Here is a 23,292-nt window from a genome sequence, read left to right on the forward strand (position 1 = left end):
AAGCCCGTCTGTTCCACTCCAGCTGGCCCGCCAAGCACACCCACCCCTCCCTGTGCCTCTTCTAGCTGCCTCTTCTAGCTGACTCAAAGTAATCCTGCCCCTCCCGCCATTCACGACTCCCAGTCACATCCCAGTCAGGTTCTGTGGGTCTGCGCCCTCGTAGCCACCACTCTGCCTGCCCATCAGCTCCTGGGGCCGCTCCCCGTCTCCTCTGTCCTACCCCGCCGGGGACCGGTTTGCCTCCACAGCCTCCCTATCCATGGCCAAGCCTGGGCTCTCCGGCTTTCCTGGAGTTCAGCACCAGCTCCTGCCACTGGGGGTGGCCCACAGTCTGTCTTGCCGCTGTTCCCACGTCTGACTTCCTCCAACCTCCCACAGCCCAGTTCAAGGAGCTGATCCTCACACTGTGCAGTCTCATCGGCCGAGGCCAGCTCACGGCCCCTGCCTGCTCCGAGGTCCCACTGCAGGACTACCAGCGTGCCTTGGAAGCCTCAATGCAGCCCTTCGTGTCTTCAAAGCAGATTCTGACCATGTGCTAATCGCATAGGAGCCAGAGTGAGGTGGGAGGGAAGACGGATCGGCAGGACTGGTTTCGGGCCCCTCGGTCAGGGCCCTCAGCTTTCCCCAGGCTGCCCTCTGACTAGGGGGGTTGTGAAGCCATCCAGGGCCAGCCCCTGGGTATCTAATAAAGTCTGAACTTCCTAAGAACAGACACACACAAAACCAACAGAAGTCATCTCTGTCGAGAAGAACCCTCAATTGTGCACCTGCCATTCCAGCATTAAGAAGCCCCCTTGCCCATCCTCCAACTTGTCCTCCAGCGATGATTTCCTGACCACCCTGAAAGCAAAGTGAGGGTGGGGACCGGCAGGTACAAAAGCCAGTAGGATGCAGTCTCCACCCCCAGGCTGTCCCAGAGGAGCAGAAAGGAAGGTTTGACTCATTCTGGGTGGTGCGGGGCTCCGTGTGGGACGGGAGGAGGATCAGCTACCTGAGAGGGTGAATGCCAGGCTAAGGAGCCAAGGAGTCAGGGTCTCAGGTGGCTGGACCAACCTCCTGGAATGTCTGTCCTAACTGGGGAAATAGTTGTTACACCAGTGCTTCTCAACCTGAAGTCATTTTACCCCCAAGGACGTTTGACAGTGTCTGGAGACGTTTTCAGTCATAATTGACAGGGTGCGATCGGCATCTAGTGGGTAGAGGTCAGTGATGCTGCTCAGATAGCATCTGGTGCACAGAACAGCCTTCCTCAACAGAATGATCCAGCCCAAGATGTCCATAGTGCCACTGTTGAGAAACCCTGAATTAAGCTAACAGTCCCACAATCACTGCCCTGGTGATTCAAGTGCTTCTAAAGAAGATGCATGCGAAGTGCTATGATGGCATAACTGAGGTCTTGTCCTAGGCCTGGAGTCAGGGGAGCCTTCCTGACATGAAAGTGGGTTCTGAAAATGAGTAGCTTTATTCAGAGAAAGAGAAGAGTTTGACATCATGTGACTTTTTGTGTTTCCCTTATGATCCACTCACCCTGATGGAAAAAAACTAGAGACTCGGGAATGTTCCCTGGTCACCGGGCCTACTTTCCCTTAGCTCAAGAGCCTCTTTCAAGGAGTATTTACTAGATACCCAGTGTGTGCCTGAGGCTAGGGATGCCTGTGAGGGGGCGGAGGCGGGGGCTGGCCCTCTGGCTGCTTAGCCTAGTGCAGGGGACCAACCTTCCCAGCATACTAATGAGGCCTCTGACAGAGGTGTCCAGAGGGCCCTGGAGACACGGCAACTCTGCCTGAGGGTTGAAGGAAGGCTTTGTGGAAGAAGTGTCATCCACAGCATATGGTGAAGGCCAAGCAAGAAAACGTGCATCCAGCAGAACCAGCAGCACATGCGCAAGCCTGCTTCTGCTGCCTGAGGTTGGAGAGTGTGAGGGCTGAGGTGGGACCTGTGGGTATAGGTCAGAGCAGGAAGGTTCGAGAAGTCAGGACTTACCCTTCAGAACGGGCGAGGCACAGAGGGGTTTTCAGCAGCAGGGTGATGTGGGAAAACTGGCTCAGAAGACCAGAGGCCACCCAGGCTTATCACAGACACGTACGTAGGCCCCTGACCTAATGCTCTTGCCTTTGGGAGCATCTTGTGTGTCCTCTGGAGAAAAGGACTTGGCTTCAGCCCAGAGCTGGGGAAGGTCTGCACGTGTCCTCTTGATAAGAGTTGCTACCTTGTGCACGTAGGCTCAGGATCAGCCCCAGCTTGCCCAAGTCCCTCCCGTCCCCTGTCTTCTGTCCTTGAAAAAACGCCTGAGAGGGTGGAGGAGGCTGCCCAAAGGCTACAGGAATGAACGGTTAGAATTAGGTTCTTCAGGGGGAGTCCACAGTGTTGGGTTAGGGGAATGATGAGCCTGCAGCCATGGAGAGGGGGCAGCCCCTGGTACAGACTCAGAGGAGATAGACACGATGGAGGAAGGTTCCTAACACTATGGTTAGAGACCCCGTGGAGGGCCGTGCAAAACATCCTGAGAACAATATCTCTAGGGGTCTGGAGGTGACATTTGGTTGTGCTTTATTTTCTTTATTTTTATTTTTTTTAATGTTTCTTTTTTAAGAGAAAGAGCACAAGCAGGGGAAGGGCAGAGAGAGAGACACACACACAGAATCTGAAGCAGGCCCCAGGCTCTAAGCTGTCAGCACAGAGCCTGACACGGGGCTCAAACTCAAGAACTGCAAGATCATGACCTGAGCCGAAGTCAGACACTTAACCGACTGAGCCACCCAGCACCCCTGGGCTGTGCTTTAAAGGATGATTATAGTTTTCTCAGAGAAGGGAGACATGCCTTCTAGACTAAGGGACCAGATTAAGCAAAATATATTATGGAGGCAGGGCATTTATGTTAGAATCTTGTCATTTCCCCCCAAATATCCATTCTCTTCCTAAGACCACATGATTTTTACATAGGCACGTGGTAGCCTGGAATAGTTTTCCTGCCTTCTTCGCAGCAGACAAGGTCCATCCCTTGTGATGCAGGCGGAAGTGGTAGGTGTTGATTTCTTAAGAACCTCTTTAACATATAGCCAGCATCCAGCCTGTACCTGTTTCTTCCCCTTCCATCTTCCTCCTGGCTGGCACACAGACCTGATTCCTGGAATTTGTACAGCCATCTTTGATCATGTTAAGAATGGGTCAGTGACAGGATCCAAGAAGCCTGGGTTCCTGGCACCCAGAAGCCCCAGCTGCCCACCTCAGGATTTGTTTTACATGAGAAACAAGCCTCTGTGTTATTTAATTTTGTAGAATTTGGGCTGTCTCTGAAGCTAACCATAAGTGATACATATTCTGTGATTCAATTTATATTGGAATCAATCAAGCTGAAGCTGAAAAACTGAATTGCGGCTGTCTGTGATTCCCCACTAAGGAATTTGAACTTTAGCCTGTGGGCAATAGGGAACAAAAGATTTCTGAGCCAGAAGATGAGAACTGTGCTTTGGGAAAACAATTCCTCTGGCAGCAGTTTGGGGGACAGTTGGGAGAAGGGAGGCACTAAACGAAGAGATAAAGTCAGAAATTCCCAGGCTTCTGACTTTCAGACAAGTAAAATCCGCAGAAATTTCAAAGGCCGGCATGAGGATTACCAACATCTAGGAGGCCAGCAGAGAAAGGAGACTGTGACAAGACCGTGGCAAAAGAGGGTCTGACTTCAACTGGATCATCTCTTCCATATTTTACAAGTATAGGAGGCTGTTTTTCATTTTCATGCTGTGGAGTTGGGACAGCTCTGTTGGCCCACTAAATAAACAAAATCCTTTCTAAATGGCTGGGGGAGGAACCTTTGGCTCCAGGAGACTGAAAGAAGACGAACAGGCATTACCTCCTAAACCAAAAAGCTTGGGCACACCTGGCGCCCTGAGGCTTCATGACTGTGGTGCTCCCTGTTTGTTGTCTTCTGGGAGCATCCACCCTGCCACCACCTACAGCCACTGACATGATATTGACTGCTTTGTGTCTTGGGAGATGAGATAGATAAGCCTGCTTTCCTCCGGGAAAGACGTGAGGCCCAGAAGAAAAAGGTTCTTGCGTTCATCTGAGTGTCGCAGGCACGCATGTCCTTGCCCCTGAAAGCTCCTGGCTGCATCTGCCAGCCTCATGCTTCTTGGTAGGCACCATGCCCTAGGTAAGACACTGGGCCCATCCAGAGCAGCTGGAAATGGTAGAGAAGAGAGACTTAGGCCTGGCACAATATCTGCCTGCATTTGCAGGCAGGAGAACCCAGGAACATGGCAGAGGTAAGGAGACGTTCGCACTCCCTGGAAGAAAAGAAAGCTTTCCCTGTGCCCTTGACCCTTTGCAATGTATAAACCCTTTCACCCACATCTCCATTTGATTTTTGCAACTTCCCTCTATCATTGAGATTTTAATATCATAACTTTACAGAAGAGGAGGACGCCAAGCGAGGTGAAGTGAATTGCTCAAGGTCACACAGCAGGCAGCAGATCTGACACTAGGGGCCAGGTCCCCTGATCCTGTCTGGTCCCTATACCGGTCCTGATTTTTTTGGCTCCAGTGATCATTAACATGTCAATCAGAAGAGAGTTCAAATTTCCCTGAGTCTGTATCTCATGGAGAGGCAGGAAAAAAGGGGAATCGGGAGGCTGTTAAAGTAGTTCAGGTAAGAGGTCATTCATTTGTTCATTTAGTAACTATTTTGAATGCCCATACGTGAAAAGCACTGTCATGGGTGCTAGGGATACAGTAGGAGAGAGACAAAGAACTTGGCCCTGGATACCAGGGAGCTTACATCCTAGTGGAGAAAGACCATGAACAAGTGAATAAACAAGGTAATTGCAGAGTATGGTAGGTGCTGTGAAGAAATCAAATAAAATACAGTGGTATCCTAGTGATGGGATACTCGAGATAAGGTGGTCTGGGAAGGTCTGAGACCTGAATAAGGAGTCAACCATATTGCAGACGGAAGTAACAGCCCAGTTAAAAACCCTGATGTGTGAACAGTATGACAGGGCCTGAACTAGCCAGTGGGAGTGAAGTGGATGCATCTGGCAACGTTTAGAAGGAAGAATCAATAGGATAGACTAGGTGTGGTCTGATCAGACTACAAGACAACCAAGGTTAGTACCAGTTCTTAAGAATATTATGATCCTTACACAACTAGATTCCAAATGGATCAAAGATTGCAATATAAGTCCTAAAAATAGCATAATAAACCATGAGAGGTTGTTTTTGTTTCTGTTTTAAACCTGAGTGAGAAAAACCACAACACAAAATCCAGAATCAAAGAAAAATAAAGGATGGATAAATTGCCTCCATAAATATCTTCTGTTTCTGCATAGCAGAAAACACTCTGGGCAAAGTCAAACTAGGAAAAAATATTTCCAATTCATCTAACAAAGAGCTGATTTCCCTAATATATAGTGAGCTCTTATGAATCCATAAATAAAAGGGGGGAAAAATGTAAGCAGACACAGAAAGGAAAGTCTAAGTGTCTCTTAAAGATATGAAATGAGGCTCACTCCACTCAAGATAACTGCAAATATAGTGTTTTTCAGCTATCAGATTGACAAAGATCATAAAATTTGATAACATGGTGTTGATGATGAGATGGAGAAACAGGTACTTATGGAAGAGAATTGAGCAATATCTATCAAAACTACACTTGCCCACACCCTTTGACCCAACTGTCATACTTCTAGGAATACAACCTACCTACATGTATATACGAAGTTACTCATTACGTCAGGTGTAAATAGCGAATGGTTTGAACCTATCTCAAAATCCTTCATTGCTGCACCTATTCAGTCAATTACTGTGTATAATGGTATTTTATAAGCCATAAAAACAGTCCTGAGGAAGCTCCTTTTGTACTGATGGAATGATTTTCAAGATATAGTTAAGTGCAAAACTGTACATATAGTACACTACTATTGCTTTATTTGTGTGAAGTACCTCCCAAAGAACGTTTAGGAAACTGATTACATTGTTTGCTTCGGGGGTGGGAAACTAGGCGGCCAGAGGACGGAGATGATAAGGCTTTTCGCCGTATTATTTGAACCAGTTAATGAATTATCCTTTCAAAACACAATTTTACAAATAAATAAAAACAGCAAACAAAACTTCTTTGTGGTTCTAGGTAAATTGGGTTCGTGAGAAGGGAACCAATATTTATTGGTTCCTACCACGTTCCAGATACTGTCCCAAGCAGTACACTCTTCCCTATATACTGCCGGATTTAGTTACCCAGGTCGTCCAATTGAAATGGGATAAATTGATTTTACAATAGAAAATAAGTTAAATTGGCCAAGTAATTTAGTCAGTGTCAAGCCTAATTTAGCTCCAAAACTCCAGCCTTCTCCATTTTCCACACTGCTCTTTAAATTGTCCTATTTTTAAAAAATAATAGTGGTATTATTTATTGGGCACTTGCGATGTGCTGGGAACAGTACGAAGTGCTTGACGTATTCTCATGTATAACTCTCTAGTCAGCTCTGGAAGGTTGGAATTGCTATTCCCTTTGCAGGGAGAAGACCAACGAGACTCAGAGAAGTGGCGCGTAACCGGCCCAAGGTCACGGATACAAAGACGGTTAGAAGCCGGACTTAACTCCAAAGCTCCTGCTCAGAAGTCGAAACCACTCCCGGTTCAAAGGACAAAAGCAGGAACGCTTGCAGGGCGGGAGGAGCCTCAGGCACTTCCGGGGGAGAAGCGAAGAAGCCACCCGGCTGCGGAAGGCGGCGCAGGCTCAGCCACAGCGAGCTCGCGAGAGGACGTGCCGGGAGGCGGGCACCGTCCGCCCCGCCTGCGCCGCCTGTCGATCATCTGGCCCTGCCTCACGCTGGAGCGCCCATGGGCAAGCCCCGCCCCCACTCCTGGCCGGGCGGGAAGCGAACGCGTGCTCCCTCCCGTTACCCTCCGCCTGCGGGGAGGGCGGGGAAGGCGGGAGGCGCGCGCTCGCGTGCTGCGTGCTCGCGTACGTCGCTAGGGTTCGGCTGCGTCCGTCCCGCCGCTCGCCCGTTGCCGCCGCCGCCGCCGCCGTCGCCGTCGCCGCGCTCTCGCTTCGCCGGCCGCCGCCTAAGGGGGGCTGGGGCCGGGCCAAGCTGCCGCCACTGTTGCCGGAATGCCGCGGGTGTACATCGGCCGCCTGAGCTACCAGGCCCGGGAGCGCGATGTGGAGCGCTTCTTTAAGGGCTACGGGAAGATCCTGGAGGTGGATCTGAAGAACGGGTGAGGAGGGCAGAAGAGGGATCGGCCGGGTGGGCACAGGGCCCCGGCGGTGGCGGGGAGGCGGCAGGGACGGGAGAGCGACGCCTGCCCGGCGCGGAGCTACTACCGGCCTGCTCCGGCTCCGCCATAGTCGCGGCGCCTCGGGGGCGCGGGTAGGCCCTGGTTCCCACTGCGCCTGCGCGGGTGGGGGTGGTGGAGGGATAATGGGAATGATGGTGAGGATCTGAGTGGGACGGGGAGAAGGAAAACCCGAGTGGGACTGGGACTCCAGGAGGGAGGGTACGGCTCCAAGGCCCCGAGGAGGCCTGGGTTTTTCCTTCCCGGGCCCCGCCAGCGGGGCCTGGTTCGTCTCCGTTTAGAGACCGACCTTTCCCGCTCTCAGAGCTGCTGGAAATAAACAAACAGGATTTCCTGCTCCCTTTTCACCTCTTGCCCAGTGTAGTGGATCAGACGGTCACCACGCATCTTTCCCGGGGACAGGAGCTCTGGAGGGAGGCCCCTTTTTTGACTTGCATGTGTCACACTTTTTTGGGCGGGAGACTCGGGTTTGAGTGAGTAGTCTAGTGACAGTTTCGAAAGTATCGTCTTGCCTTACTGAAAGCCTTGGCGATCTCTCTACAAGAGTAAATTAAAGTCGTAATTCGTTATCTTTAAAACTCCGTACAGAGTTTCCATGGTGTGGTTTCCGTTCCACAACTTGCCAAAAAAAAAAAAAAATACTTTGTCGTTGTAGAATTTGATAGAGAATCGTGGCCACCCTGGCTAGTATCTGCGTCAACTAGTTAATGAGACAGATTCACAGCTCGAAATTGCTAACTGACTGCCTCCCCGGGTATGGTCTGTTCTTTTCCCGTTCTACTTCTGCAAAGCAGGGCCAGCAGGGGCTACACGTTTCAGGGAAAACAGATGAGTCCTGCTTGGAGAAGATGTTGAAAGAGGAAAACTATGAGAATCAGGGAACGTTAGGTAGGACTTGAAAGCCATGGATATAAAAATTAAAAGGAGTAGGGGGAGCATTTTAGGGCTAAACCTTGAGTTTTGAAGGAACTTTTGGCTTGTTAAAAAATAAAAGACCTTTGCAACAGGTCTGGTATGGCTACAGGTTACTCCCCATTGTAATACGAGCAGCTCACATTTAAGTTATGAAAAATACCTAAGTATGAGTTGCACATTTGAGACAAATTGGTAGCTTCCATATACTCATATTGTTGATTAGGTTTTAAAAGTAATTTCAGAATGATGCTTTGGAAGAATCATCATCTTACTAAAGAGAATGTCCTGGCCTGGCTGGCTCAGCCCCTGGAGTATACGACTGTAAATAAAAGGCTTAGGAAATTACTCATTCGGGACCTAGAGAAATTTGTTTCTTAAGAAATTTACTAAGTAAAGTGAGTTTTTGTTGTTACTATGATACATATATGAAAGATCAAGTTAAAATGCCCAGTTTTCTTCAGAGACCAACTAAGTTGACAGAGGAACCAAATTTTGTGGGGAAAGCATGGTTTTTGAAGCCAGACAGACTTGGGTCAAATCCTAGCTTCACCACTTAACTATCTGTGGGCAGGTTACTTCCATGACTCTAAATTTTCCCATCCACACAGAAAAGGAACATTAGAGATAATTGTAATGCGTTTGGCTTGTAGCTGTAAACGGTAACTGTAATCAAATGGATTTGACTGTGAGCATTTGGAGACAGGTTAAGTGTTTGATAATATGAAGCGCATTTGGTGAGATCTGTTTTCTAAAGTCACTCAGGTGATAGCAGGAAATTATGTTGATGTTAATGGTAAAGTGGTTAATGGAACAAATCCGTTGATAACCCACCAACAAGATACCTGCTGCTGTGCTAAATGGATTGGAGAGAAAGCAGAAATTGCTTTCTCCCGAAATTTACTGCTCCCGAGTAAATTGTTGATGGTTATGGCGTGTACACTTTGAGTTAAGAAATGCTTGCTCTCACTTTAAACTCAAGTAAAACTTGCGGTGGTGTGTTTGAAGAGATTTGTTTGAAATAGTCTTTGAAGAATGGATTGAGTGGGGCTTCAAATAAAGTGGGGAATAATGTATGTCATAACCAGTGATGAGGAGGTTGTCCTATTAGGAACTCTTGAGAAATAATGAGTAACCAAGCTTGGATTGAGTCTCATGAAGGATCTAGAAATTTAACGACATAAACCAGAAACATCAACCACAAAATTTTACACTGAGCATCCAAAATCCTGGATAGGAATTGAACAGCTCTGGAGGGAGTAATTGAGCAATCTGTGAAATGGTAAGATACAAGAAAGGACAGATCCTTGCAGAACTCTACCTGGATTTCTTTTGGGGAACTGTTCCCTTTTTACGGTTCTGCTAAACTATGATCTGTGTGAAACCTGTGATGAAAAGTGAAGGTTGAGGAATGGGAAATCATTTCAGGGATTCAAAGGCAGGTATGACAAACGGGCTCACCTGGAAGCATTCGGGGACTCCCTTCAGAGGAAAGCGACTGCTGAGCAAAGGACCAATGGTGTGGATGTATTTCAAGCAAGAACTGACTGGACTAGATTGCAAAAGCACACAGCAGTCTAGAAGGAACAAAAAGAAAGATGGCATAATTTAGCAACATGCGTAAGTCTATGGTTCTGGACGCTAAGGTAGCAGGTCTCCCTGAGTAGCAGTTTTTAACATACATGGATTGTAATTATTAGTAATTGAAATGCTAAAGCAGATTTTGGCAGGATAGGATTTTGATAAATTGCTGAGGAGTTCAAATTTGTAGAAGTGAGATATATCAATAGACAGATAAGTTCAGAATTAAACAGGCATAAAGTACTGGTATATGAGGAACCACGTGAGCTCTCCAAAAGAAACTCAGTGACCAGGAGAGGATTTTATGGATCCTCATGGAATTTTAAGAAGTATGTATGCAAGGGGGGCCTGGGTGGTTCAGTCGGTTGAGCGTCTGACTTCAGCTCAGGTCATGATCTCACCATTAGTGAGTTTGAGCCCCGAGTTGGGCTCTGTGCTGACAGCTCAGAGCCCGGAGCCTGTTTGCGATTCTGTGTCTCCCTCTTTCTCTGCCCCTCCCCTGCTCATGCTCTTGCTCTCGCGCGCTCGCTCTCTCTCTCTCTCTCTCTCTCTTTCTCTCTCTCTTTCTCTCTCTCTTTCTCTCTCTCAAAAATTAAAAAAAACATTTTTAAAAAAGGTATATATACAATAGTTCATGGCCCACCTTTTTATTATTCCAAGCAACTGTAATCTAGATTGCCTTTATTTTAGAGAACTCCTAGAAAAGTGGTTCAGTTTGCCAACCACAAACGTGATGTAGATCTCCAGGACCATATAGACCACTCCAGATCCCCTAGGGGTCTCCTACATTCGTACCTGCCACACCAACTCCAGCAAGAGCCACTGTGGGACCAAGGGTCAAGAAAGCAACAATGTTAGCACTACCTGTCTATAGCCTTCCACCTCTGGTAACTTTTGCTGCCTCTGATTATTTGTGAATTCTGTGGGCTTTCTTTTTTATTAATCACTTCATGTAAAGTGTAGAAGATTTTTTAATACAGTCGTTTCTCTTGCTACAAAATCTTGTGGTTTCAGTCATAGATTTTTAGATCTTAATTTTTCCATATCTTAGTTAATAAATTTAACTTGTCACACCCTAAGATTATTTTACTTGCCTAATAACTGGACAGGTAAACCTCCAAATCATTGAGGGTTTTCATTTTGTTTTATTTTTAGGTGGCTAAAGGAATGAATTAAAACCCTCCAGAAAAACTTGGCTATAATAAATTTCACACCTATGCTTCATATTACGGTGAAATTGTGAATAGCTGGAATTTTTAGGGGGTGTCTTGGTCCGTTTAATAGAAATTTCACAGTATATTAAATATTACCAGGAAGTTTTTCTTTTCTTCCTCCTTGAAAATTCCTTTAAGTAGAAGGTACCTTGCTTAATTTTTGTAATATGTTAAGACTCTTCCAGTGAGTCAAATCCTTGTGTTTGTCCCTGATCACTGTAGAGCATTGTTAGATTTTAGGTATGGAAATGAATCCCTGCCAACCCCAGAATGTACACAGGGATTTTCTCCCAGCCCTTGATGGGAGCTCGTTTTGTTTGGTTTCTTGTCTTTTCTTTTAAAAGGGCAATAGCAGAAATATATTAGGTTAATGTTCCAGGTATGGTTTCTGGTTAATTGAACTGTTTCACCTGCCATCAAATAGCAGATAAATGCTTTATCATTTTTGTGATAACAGTACAACTTGTAGGTGCCAGGAGTGACAAAGAAAAAGCAGCCACTCCCCCTTTAAGGACCCACCACCTTTTTGTCCTCAGGCAGTTCTGCCCTCAAAAATGATGGCACATTTGAGGGGCACCTGGGTGGCGCAGTCGGTTAAGTGGCTGACTCTTGATTTCCACTCAGGTCACGATCTCATGGTTCACGGATCTGACAGTGTGGAGCCTGCTTGGGATTCTCTCTCTCCCTCTCTTTCTGACCTTCCCCCGCTTGTTCTCTCTCTCTCTCACAAAATAAATAACATTAAAAAAAGTTTTTAGGGGGCGCCTGGGTGGCGCAGTCGGTTAAGCGTCCGACTTCAGCCAGGTCACGATCTCGCGGTCCGTGAGTTCGAGCCCCGCGTCCGGCTCTGGGCTGATGGCTCGGAGCCTGGAGCCTGTTTCCAATTCTGTGTCTCCCTCTCTCTCTGCCCCTCCCCCGTTCATGCTGTGTCTCTCTCTGTCCCAAAAATAAATAAAAAACGTTGAAAAAAAAAAAATTAAAAAAGTTTTTAATAAATAATGGCACATTTGAGACAACCTCTATCAGGTTAAGATAATTGTCTTGTTTCAGTTGTACCAGAAGTTTCTTATTACTTATAAATGAGTGTTGGATTTTGTCAGATTCTGCATCTAAGATAATTGTTTTATGTTTTCCTTTTAACCTGTTAATAATGGTATATTACATTTCCAGAATTTTTTGATGCTGAACCATCCTGGAATTCTTGAGATAAACCCAACTGATTATGATCTATAATTTTTTTATGATAGTAATTTAATCAATTAATCTTTTATTCAGGATTTTTGCATCCATTTTAAATAATTCTATGGGTGACATACCCTAAAAGCACATGGTTAAAGTGTAAATAATAATAATAATGGCACATTTGAACTGTTATGGTCCAAGGCTTTGAACCTTTCTGTTAAGAAAAATAAGGCATTTGGGACGGCTGGGTGGCTCAGTTGGTTAAGTGTCTGGCTCTTGATTCCAGTTCAGGTCATGCATGATTTCACGGTTCATGGGATCAAGCCCTGCATTGGGTCCTGTGCTGACATCACAGAGCCTGCTTCGGATTCTCTCTCTCCCTCTCTCCCTCCCTCCCTCCCTCCCTCTCTCCCTCCCTCCCTCCCTCTCTCCCTCTCTCCCCCCTCCCCCCTCTCTCTCCCCCCTCCCTCTCCCCCTCCCCCCCAAGAAAAAAAAGAAAGAAAGAAAAGTAAGGCATTTGGTTCTAAATTAATTTTATGAATAAGAAGAGATTAAAAGTTTTGTTTAAAGGAGCGCTTGAAAACTTCGTTTATACTTAGTTAAAATTAAAGACCCATTCTTAATTCTTAAAACATTTCAAAATAGCATGTATTTATTTCTGATTATAAAATGTTTATGTATTTATTGTAATTTTTTTTAAATACAGAGGGCAAAAATAATCATCCAAAGATGACACTGTCTCCATTTTGAGACTTTGCCTTTTCTGACCCACACATGCATTTCTTTTGCTTCCCCATCTTTGTTACAAAGTCGGGGTCATACTATACATCCTATTTTGTAACTTTTCTGTTTCTACTTAATAGCCTGATCCTTTGGGGCGCCTGGGTGGCTCGGTCAGTTGAGTGTCCGACTTCAGCTCAGGTTACGATCTCACGGTCCATGAGTTCGAGCCCCACGTCAGGCTCTGGGCTGATGGCTCAGAGCCTGGAGCCTGCTTCCAATTCTGTGTCTCCCTCTCTCTCTGCCCCTCCCCCGTTCATGCTCTGTCTCTCTCTGTCTCAAAAATAAATAAATGTTAAAAAAAAAAATTAATTAAAAAAAAAAATAGCCTGATCCTTTACCTTTGTCATTAAGTGTTCTCCTACAACTGCATTATTAAGGGGTTCATAGTGTTCCCACATAAATGTTATTTAATGTACATAATTAAAACCATGTTGCAAGACACTTAGGTTGTCTTCAGTTTTTTGCTAATTTTATGCGTTATAGCACTGTGCTGAATATCCTTTATATAAATCTTGGGGTAGATTCCTGAGTGGACTTTGGGAGTCTGAGTGTTTACACATCTTTAAGATTTTTGCTACCTATTGGGTTCTGTTACTCTCTAGACAAAGAGTGTTTATATTTTCACCTGCTGTGTTTAGGAGTTCCTGTTTTTCTGATTTCTCAGCTACCCTTCATTATAAACTTTTTAGTATTATGATTTTTTAATTAGAATGTTTAAAATTGTATATGAGGAAGTTATCTTGCAGCCTTTAAGCCTCATCCATTTAGCCTACCAAGCATAACAGATTCAAGAACTTTTTTAAAAAATTTTTTTGACTGGTTAGAAATTAAATACAAAATCCTTTTAACATAAGGTCATATGTGCACTTTTATGTTCCACTTTTTCTGCCTAATTTATCTCATGTATTTTTTCTGTTACATAAAAATCTTACATCATTTTAATGGCTGCAGAAAATTCATTGTATGGCTGAATCATGATTTACCCAACCATTCATCTTAGGTCATCTCTAAATTCTGGTTGTTAAAAATAACGCTGTGATGGGTATCATGTGCATAAAACCTTGTATTTTTATCGTTCCTTGGGACAGATTCTATGAGATAAAATTCACAACAGGAAAGAATGTTTTCAGGGCTGTCAATGCTTATGATGCCAAATAACTTTCAGAAGAGCTGTGTACCAGTTACCCTAGAACCAGCAGTGTATGGCGCCTGTCATGGCAGCCTCACCAGCATTGGGCACACGTGTTGTGTAAAATCCTTGCGAATTTAACAGGTACGAGTGGTCTCGTGTCTTAACCGAGAACTTTTTTCCTTAAGCCAGAAATCATGAGAAATGGGACTATGGATTAAGCAGCATTCTTTATTAGTAGTTATAACCATTGCAAATGTGACCACGTTGTTTTTATACTGAGGTCTCTTGGGGAAGTCTGCCTACATCCAGAACTTAAGTATGCTATCTTTTATTTCTCCTAAGGCTTGGGTAATTTTTTAATTTCTGTCATTTTGAAAAATCAGTGCCAAAGGATAATACCATACTGCAATATTGACCAAATGCTGCTGGCCTCATTTCTCTGGCTTGAGACTTACACTCTATGGTCCTGGTTTCCCAGTTTGTGATAAGAATAAACATTACTTTTATTATTTGGTCAAGTCATTTTAAGCCCCTGTTCCTCACTTTAATGTCTTGGTCCTCCCTTCCTCATTGAGGTATCATAGGAATAAAAGGGCCATGTGAAGTATTTGTCCCTTTTTTAAAAATAAGCATAGGAGGGACGTCTGGGTGGCTCAGTCAGTTAAGCGTCCGACTTTGGCTCAGGTCACGAACTCACAGTTCACGTGAGTTCAAGCCCCGCGACGGGCTTTGTGCTGACAGCTCAGAGACTGGAGCCTGTTTCAGATTCTGTGTCTCCCTCTCTCTCTGCCCTTCCCCCCACTCGCGCTTTGTCTCCGTCTCTCTCTCAAAAATAAATAAACGTTTGGGGCTCCTGTGTGGCTCAGTCGATTGAGCGTCTGGCTTTGGCTCAGGTCATGATCTCGCAGTTTGTAGGTTCGAGCCCTGCATCAGTGTCTGTGCTGACAGCTCAGAGCCTGGAGCCTGCTTGGGATTCTTTGTCTCCCTCTCTCTCTTCCCCTCCCCTGTTCACTCTCTGTCTCTCAAAAATAAATGTTAAAATGTTTTTTAGTAAAAAATGTTTAAAAATAATAATAAAATTTAAAATAATAAGCATAGGATGTAGACTAGATAAAATGTGTTTTGGGTTCCCAATATTTCTAGATGTTTCCAAGTAACTTAAACAAAATTGTACTTTGAGCTTCTCTAAGAAACATGCTCCTAGTATCTGAGAGGAGACTATTGGAGGTGGTATTTATAAATTTGTAAGCTAACAGTAAAATTTCAAAACTTTAAAAAACAGCAGCAGCATGCGCTTGTGTGATTTATTTTTCAACTGCATGTATCAAAGCACCTTACAAACAAGTGTTGTCTCTAGTTTGTATTGATGGGGAAACGGAGGCATGGGGCAACTAAGTGACTGGCTCAAGGTTACAGAATGAGTTATTGACAACTGTGGAAACTGAAGCTCTTTCTTATTCCCATGCCAGATACAGCATGAGCAGTGTCAGCCAAAGCTTCTCGTGCTGTTTCCTTCCAGATGGTTCAATCCTATTGTTCTGGCACTTGCTTGCGTTCAAGGTTGAGAAGGTAGTTTAGGTTCCACAGCCTGTTCAGTCTTTAGTCTTTCATCAGAGTCTTCAACAAGCTAAAAAGTTACTGCCAAAAATGAGACAGATAGTACTGTTTTTTGACATTGGCCCTGGACAGAAACTGCTAGTGATAGGCTGCTCTTTGAAGAGCTGTAAGGTGATGTCAGCTCTGTCATGGCTGACCGGGGTAGGATTTGTGCAAGGAGACGCAGTTAAATGATCTCTGTCACAGTATCATTAGGGCTGTCTGATCTTGGAGGCACCTGAAGGCGAAGGATCGGGCTGTGCTCTGGATTTGTATGCCCATATTTTGAGAAATGCCCTACGTGACCCTTCCTGCGTGTTGAGATCAAAGTTTGGAGGTCTCGGGAACCACAAATGATACCTGAAGAAGCACCCAAACGACACTTGTTATCCCTCCATCAAGTCCCCCAGCCACGTCTGTAGGCCTGGATGCCAGAATGGGGGGGGGGGGCATTCGTAAACAGACCTCACAAACCCAGACGAAGCCGGGAGACCAAAGGAGGGAGGTGTGAATCCGGCCTTCAGGAATGGGAGAGGTGACCAGGAAGCTCGGGCACAAGAGTCAGGAACCACAGAGCAGAAGCACTGACTTTGAGAAAAGTTATTTCATGTGGATGAAAAGAAGTTGTTGATCCATTAATGTTAAAAGAACTTGAGAATTTTGTTAAAATACTAAATGAATTAAATGCCTGGTTTCAAGGAAAGGGCATCCCTGAAAAATAGCATAGGAAGTGGCATCTTTAACCAAAAAGGAAAAGAAACTGGCAGCAACCCAGGGACTGTGGAGTGGTTATGAGGGATATGGGGACAGCCAAGATGGCCCTGGAGGTATAACCTCTTAGAGGCTTTAACACCTGTTACCCACTCATAGTGCCATTTAGAGGTAAGTATGAACTGGGTTTTTTTTGTAGCTTTTGTGTGGAATCAAGTAGCACTGTCTGCTGGTTGTAAATCTCTGTTTCATTTAGGAATGAGTAACATACAGTGATCTTTTAAGTCCCAACAGTTTTTTTCTAAATTGGTAATACGACGTTCATCTCTTGAAGGTTTTGGGGGGTTTTTTTGTTGGTTTTTTTTTTTTTTTATGTTTTTTTTAATCTGTGATTGTCTTCATGAACGTCAGTGTGTCATCAGGGAATATTTGACCCCTTTTCTTGTGGGATCTTTTCATTTCATTTACTCTTAGTAGTGAGTGTCAGAAAATTGAAAAGGACACGGGTGTGATTGCCCCATCCCCTTTGAAGAAAGTAGCCATGTTGAGTTATTTTGTTATGACAAGGGTTATGGTTGTAATAGTTTGACCCACAAACTGTTCACAAGTGTGTTACTTTCTAGGAGTACTCCCGTTTTATAGGGTAGAAATACAGTGGTGGCCTCATAAAAGTGAAATCGCTTAACAACCTTTGATTCATTTTGAAACAGTTTTTGGATAGTTGAAAGGAACTGGCTTTCGAAAGGCCCATAGAGTAGTTACGAAGTAAGACTAAATTTGAACTTGATACAGATTCCTCTCTACCTTCTCTTCTGGAGGAATTTTGTTTTATGCTTGGTATTTAGGATATTGAATGTTCCTATTATATTTTCTTCACCCCAATACATAAATATTTCTTTAGAGATGGCCTGGCCTTAATGATGTTACCTTTCTCTGTTTTCCTAAACTTTGATAGACTATAAAATTTGGTAATTTTGCTAGGTGTTGTTCCACTAGTAACTTAGATTATAAATGTTCACAACGTACTGCTATCACTACCTATCAGATGCAGAAATGCTATTTCTTACCGTTTAATATTTGTCATAAGATGCTGATATTCATGTGGGCATTTGTCAAACTGTGTCTGCTCTTTGGACCGCATCTTTCCGTTGGTGTATGGGAAGCAGTAACACATGTTACGAATGTTGACTTTAGGGTAGGAAAGACTCCAGGTGTTGGGTAGCCTCGGCAAGGTACTTACCTGCGTGGAGTCTTAGTGTCCTCTGTGAGCGGACAGTAAACCTTAGAGTTGTAAAAATTATTACAAAGGAATTTGAAGAAGGAAAATTCTGGTGGGCTGGAGTAGTCCTGTTAATGGTAGTTTGGAGTTAAACAAAAGTAAATCCAATCTTAGCTGCCTGTCATCTGCAAAGTACTTTCCTGGTTGCTGCTATAATCCTGATGTAGTTGGAAGTCTGTAAACCATACAGTATTCTTTGATTTCTGGTCCATTTTTTTCCATACCATTCATGCTTATATTTATATTTTTTGGTCCCAGTCACCATTTCTTACAAAACTAATTAAATGCATCCTTCTTAAATACATAATCTTGTCAGTATCCATTCACATCTACCACCTCTGGGCCTGACCCTCTGTCATCTCTATGCTGGTCTAATTTTTGCCGAACCTTAAAACCAAAGACAGATTCCGGGGGTTGTTGTGGGACCTCCAGAATGGGGATTGCACAGAATAATCTTATTTTTCCTCTATTCTTCTAGTCTGTTATGTTCTGAACCCACACATGTTTTCCGAAGGACCAGATGGCTGACACTGGCTAATGGGAACCAAAAGACAAGAGTGAAAGTAACCCGGTTGTCACATACCCCAAGTTTAGAGGTGCCTCACCCTGCCCCAAGATCAATTTCTCTTTTCTCTGGAGACTTTACCCCACTTATCAAAAAACTTGAATACAGCCTGGCTTATCTGAGGTTAGATTATCAAGTCAAGCAGCAGCATTTATTAAATGAAAAGGGTTGTACTCAGGACTGGGGGAGAGAAGAAGCATTTGCTTTTACAAAGGCAGGGTAACCTTGTAGTTAAGAGCTTGAGTCTGGAGTCAGATGGATCTGGGTTCTGATCCAGCCACACCATTGATGAGCTCCTTGACAATGAACAGTAGCTTAGCCTCTCCAAGCCTCAGTCTTCTCAGGTGTAAAGTGGGAATAATTATAATGATCATAGTACATTCTTCACAGATGAAGAATGAATAGAATATAAGAGATGAATTATTTACCCTGTGCCAGGTACTACACTAAATATTAGTCTTTGTCATTAAAGAGCACGGAATCAAATGAGAGGATCAGCACAAAGAAAAAAGAACAAGTCCTTGAAAGGCCACAGAAACAGCATGTAAAACAGAATAGAGCCAAAGAAGGTGCTCAGATGATTAGTCAGGCAAGGGTGTGAGACCCGAGTCTGTGGAAGAAGATCGGTTTGCTTCCCCCTGTGTAATCGAGGCATTCAGGTTTGGAGACCGGTCTAAACAAAGATATTTAGGAGTCATGGTAGGCCTCTGAGCAAAGGGATGCTGTAGGAGCTGGCTTTCCCTGCTACACCAAGAGACAGGTTGGCTAAGAATAGCCACATTCATGTGGAATTAAGTAAGCTGATGAGACATGAAGAAGATGCCCTCAGGGGCCCAGCAGATGAGAAACCTGTAGAATTAGGCAGCAGACTGAATGGGCAACCGGAGAGGAATGGTTAGAGGTGATTATGAGTCCCAGGAGTGAATTAGATGGTCAGGGGCTCCAGCAGAGAGAAGTCATGAGGTAGGTTTTCTTCTTTGAAGGTGGGGAAAGACCAAGTGCAGACTGAGCTGTGGCCAGCGTTTGCAGACCAGGAATCCACACTAGCTCTAATCAGAGAGCTCTTGGTGTGCGGGAACTGCCAGTTTGCCGACGTGAAAAGAGCCCCAGACTGGGTACTGGTGAGCCCTGAAGTCGCACCCCAGCTCTGCCACTCAGTGAGCACGGGTAAGTCATCCACCTTCTCCGGGCGGCCTCGATGGCCCTCCCTCCTCTGAGGCTAAAGAAAGGGGAGGCCAGAATGCCCAGAGCAGCCTCCTTCCCGTCTCAGGATAGGAAAGGATCTCAGGAACCTACTTGATGTGGTAGGAGCTCCTGGTTGGTGGGTCATAAACAACCCACCGTTACCAGGAAAGTCAGATTGCAACCATAATCAGTGACCCAGAGCAGTGAAGGTGACACTGGTTAGCTCTACTCTGAGGGCCTGACCACTGCTTCCCTGGAATGTTGCAGACCTTTGGAGTGGGGGCAGTTACGGTTCTCACGCACAAGCTTCTGTCTGAGTTGGCCTCAGCTGAGCGCTAGAGAAGGGCCGCAGAAGTGTCTGTCTGCCATTTCCCGAGCGTTTAACGCAGGCAGCAAGGATTACTGTTTTAATTACTATCCTGTCAGTGTGTCCTGACTTTTTTCACCTCGTAAGCACCAAGTTGACTGAAGCGTAGGACCAACACTGAGTACTTTGAAAGAAAGCTGTTTGATTCCTGTTCACTGAATGCCATTTCTTTCAGGGTAGATTTAAGGGCCTTGCCCTTAAAGAACAGTGCCATTGACCCTAGTTTGAGGGTTCAAGCCACCCCATGGGTTAACTTCAACAGATGAAAATTTTTCCTTGGCTACAGCAACATCCCTAATCCCGACCAGCCATGGAGAGGTTCGGTTCTTACAAGGAAAATGAGTGAATGTGGGAATGGCTCACCACATTGGGAAAACAAAACTCACATCCTGCTGATGGTTGGCTGAGGACTGTCATGTCCACATACAAAGAAAAGCATGTGGCACAGTTGTAGGACAAAGGTGAGCAGAGATCTACTGTGGAAAGGGGCAAATGTTTCTTATAGAGAGAACAACCAAGGCGTGCCCCTCGGTAAGCAGCATTGGTGGGTGATCGCAGGCACACGCATGGAGGCTCGCTTTCCCTCGCTCCTCTCGTCCACTCCCCGCCAGCTGGCCGATAGCGGGCGCCCCGTTAGTCACGCCCTGCCCGTTAGCTTGACGGCATGCCTCCAGAGAAGTCCTGCTCCTCGTTTTTCAGACAGGACTCTTCCCCGGCCTCCCTATTCAGTGAAGACGTCTGGAAGACAGAGAGGACCCTACCCGTTCTGAAAGAGGGGGGATAGAAGGGCACATGCTCTCCAGGGGAGCATGCAGACTGGTGTCGGGGGCCGTTGGTGTAGATTGTTAGGACCAGGGGAAGCCTATTTAGCAGTAGCACAGGCTCGGATGATCATTCTCGGGTGGAAAAGTGTGATTAACATTTCTGAAAAGCGAAGTCTTGGAGTGCTTTCGTTTGAAAGCCATGCGATTCCAGTTCCAGCGTTGCAGAGCTCTGATAGCCTGGGCAGGACACCTGCTGTTGGGGACCAGAGCACTGGCAGTGGTAGAAGCCTGGACTGAAGTGGACAGCAGCCCACATAACTCGGGGTGGCTTTTCTTGTGGCATCCAGATACCTGTCCATACTGGGTAACAGTCAGGGTCCCCAGTTTTTAGGGAGAAAATGACAGGCACTCCCATCGTTTTTTGTTTGTTTGTTTGTTTGTTTGTTTTGGCTAAATTTGTCAGCACAAAACACGACCCAGAGGAAAAGAGGGAAAAGGCAGGAGCAGAGAAATGTTGAAGAAAGGTTTTCTCCTAATTGAAAAATAGTGTGCATTTAATAGGCCATACTTTTTCTTTCATACAGACATGGGGCGGGGCGGGGCGTGCGGTGAGAGACGAGACATCCAGGAGTAAAGCAAGAAGAGGCACATTGGAAGGGTTTTGTTTGTTTTTATTTTTAGCAAGCCCTGCCGTGGAGGGATTTTTAAGTTTGTTCTTAGATTCATTCTCCTGAATTCCTTCATTTTCTTTATTCTCATACTGCATTATTGAAAAATGGTAGGTTTTAACCGAGTAGAAGGGGAAGGGTGTCCACAGCTAGAGAGAAATCTGTCGGTTTTGTCCGTGAGCTTACAGGTCACACCGGAGGTGGTGTGCATCTATACACGCATGCCGATGGCGTACTGTGCATTTACATGCATGTGCGCATTTTGTGTCCCTCCTTATTTTGACAAAAGGGTTCAAAAGCAGAGTGCTTTTGGGGAGATCAGTTTCCTGTTATTTGCTACAAAGCACAAAGGGATGTTACCACCAGTTTAGAAAGATCCTCTGATGTCATTGATCAGGGAGAGCTTTATTATCTTGAAGGCACTAAAATTTAGTTCAGAGATATTAAAATCTAAAACTAAAATTGGGACCCACACAAATAGTTTTAAAAGGTACTCTAGATGATAAAAATTAAATTTATCCCTGTCCATCTGCCGCTGTTGTATTCCTCTGATGCTACCATATTGGCTAAAATTATGCCATTATAACATTTACCTCTCATACCTTTGATGTTAGGAGAGGTCTTAGGGAAATGTAGTATAGCTCCCTCGTTTCACAGGTGAACTAAGATCCAGGAGAATAAAATGATTTAGAGCTGGGTGGTAGCAGAACCAAGATTAGAACCCAGGCCAGTTCTTGCCACTCCAGTCTTCCTAGTTAGGAGTTTGCCCTTTGGAGTCCTACCACAGGCTTTGAACGCCAGCTCTGCTGTTTCATTATGCAAGTTCTTCAACACTGTGTGTCTCTGTTTCCTCATCTGTAAAATGGGGATAGTAGTACCTGGCTCTTGGGTACTGTGAATATAAGATAACATTGTCTAGTCTATAGAGATTACTTAATAAATGTTAAGTAACATTTTGTTGTTACTATTTAGTCCTGCCTTATCTGAGGAACCCATTCACTGCATATTGAATGAAACAGTCATTCTTTCAGTAAAGCAGACCTAAATAAACAATAATGTGGTAAAGCAACCACACTGATCTGGTCTTTACTTTGCTCTCAAAACAGTCCTGTCAGGTGTGACTTGTGATGCAAGAGGATATTTGATTTAATCTTCCAAACCCACCCAGCATGCCCTTGGCCAAGAGCAGTGACAGTCACATGCCCAATATAATCCTTGGACTGGACTTTGACATTTAAAATTTCCCAAATGAGGGTGATCGGCTGGCTCGGGCAGTAGAGTGTGCAACTCTTGATCTCGGGGTCATGAGTTTGAGCCCGTGTCAGGCATAGAGTTTACTAAAAAATAATAATGAAAATTAAGAATTTCCCAAATCAGTTTCGTGGAGTAGTAGCCAAACTTTTTGTGCAAAATAAATTTGATTTCAAGGTAGCTATTTTAAGTGATTTGGATAACCCAGAAATGTGTCTACGAAGTGACCCACTTAAGAAGCAAATATTAAGGAAGGACTGATTTGTAAGGGCTGTTTTCCTCTCATAACACAAATTTGTCCCTCCAACTCAGGGAAGAATTTTATTGGCAAGGTATGCCTTGCTTCAGCCTCGGCTGCAAAGAAAGATTGGCCTGTCTGAGCATTGATTGTTGTTTTTAGATAATTGTGCCTCCGTTTAACAGATTGCCGTTACTTCCCCGTCCAGGTCAGAATGGGTTCTGCATGTCAGCCGTGGGATAGAGTGAGCATTCACAGGATGGCCTTTGAGTCTGGGAGAGTGCATTTCCCCAGAGGTCTGACAGAAGCATCACTTGTTGTTAACAGAAGTTGGGCTTGCTGTTTCAGATGATTGGCAGAGCTTAGGGGCTTGCATATTCTCTGACCCTCGAGTCGCTGTAAATCCTGATTACCTTGAAGAAGACTGTTTGGATGTATCTGTGATTTGTTCAGTCTTTGGGAGTTGATGTTGTCCTTCTGACATCACATTAGATGAGTCAGGGTCAGTGAATGGTGCTGAGCCAGCAGGCCACTCCTGGAGGGGCCCCGGGGGGGGCACTTCATCACG

The 23,292-nt window shown here is 45.0% G+C and overlaps 2 protein-coding genes across 5 annotated transcripts in view; both read left to right on the plus strand.

Annotated features, from left to right (window-relative positions):
- MECR (mitochondrial trans-2-enoyl-CoA reductase) overlaps positions 1-6,754 on the plus strand; it is a 37,929-nt gene extending 31,175 nt beyond the window's left edge. For 2 of the 4 annotated variants that reach the window (XM_058718356.1, XM_058718362.1), the window contains exon 10: positions 379-4,831. In XM_058718356.1, the coding sequence (XP_058574339.1) occupies positions 379-539 (161 nt within the window). In that variant the 3' untranslated portion in view covers positions 540-4,831. Of the gene's footprint in view, positions 1-248; positions 4,832-6,514 lie in introns of those variants that run through there. The other 2 variants (XM_058718359.1, XM_058718358.1) reach the window with 2 other exon arrangements.
- Positions 6,755-6,961: 207 nt separating this feature from the next.
- Positions 6,962-23,292, plus strand: part of SRSF4 (serine and arginine rich splicing factor 4) — a 28,492-nt gene continuing 12,161 nt past the window's right edge. The window contains exon 1 of the mRNA XM_058718355.1: positions 6,962-7,218. Coding sequence (XP_058574338.1) covers positions 7,112-7,218 — 107 coding nt within the window. The 5' untranslated portion in view covers positions 6,962-7,111. The remainder of the gene's footprint in view (positions 7,219-23,292) is intronic.

Source organism: Neofelis nebulosa, chromosome 2, assembly GCF_028018385.1.
Source record: "Neofelis nebulosa isolate mNeoNeb1 chromosome 2, mNeoNeb1.pri, whole genome shotgun sequence".
Lineage (NCBI taxonomy): Eukaryota > Metazoa > Chordata > Mammalia > Carnivora > Felidae > Neofelis > Neofelis nebulosa.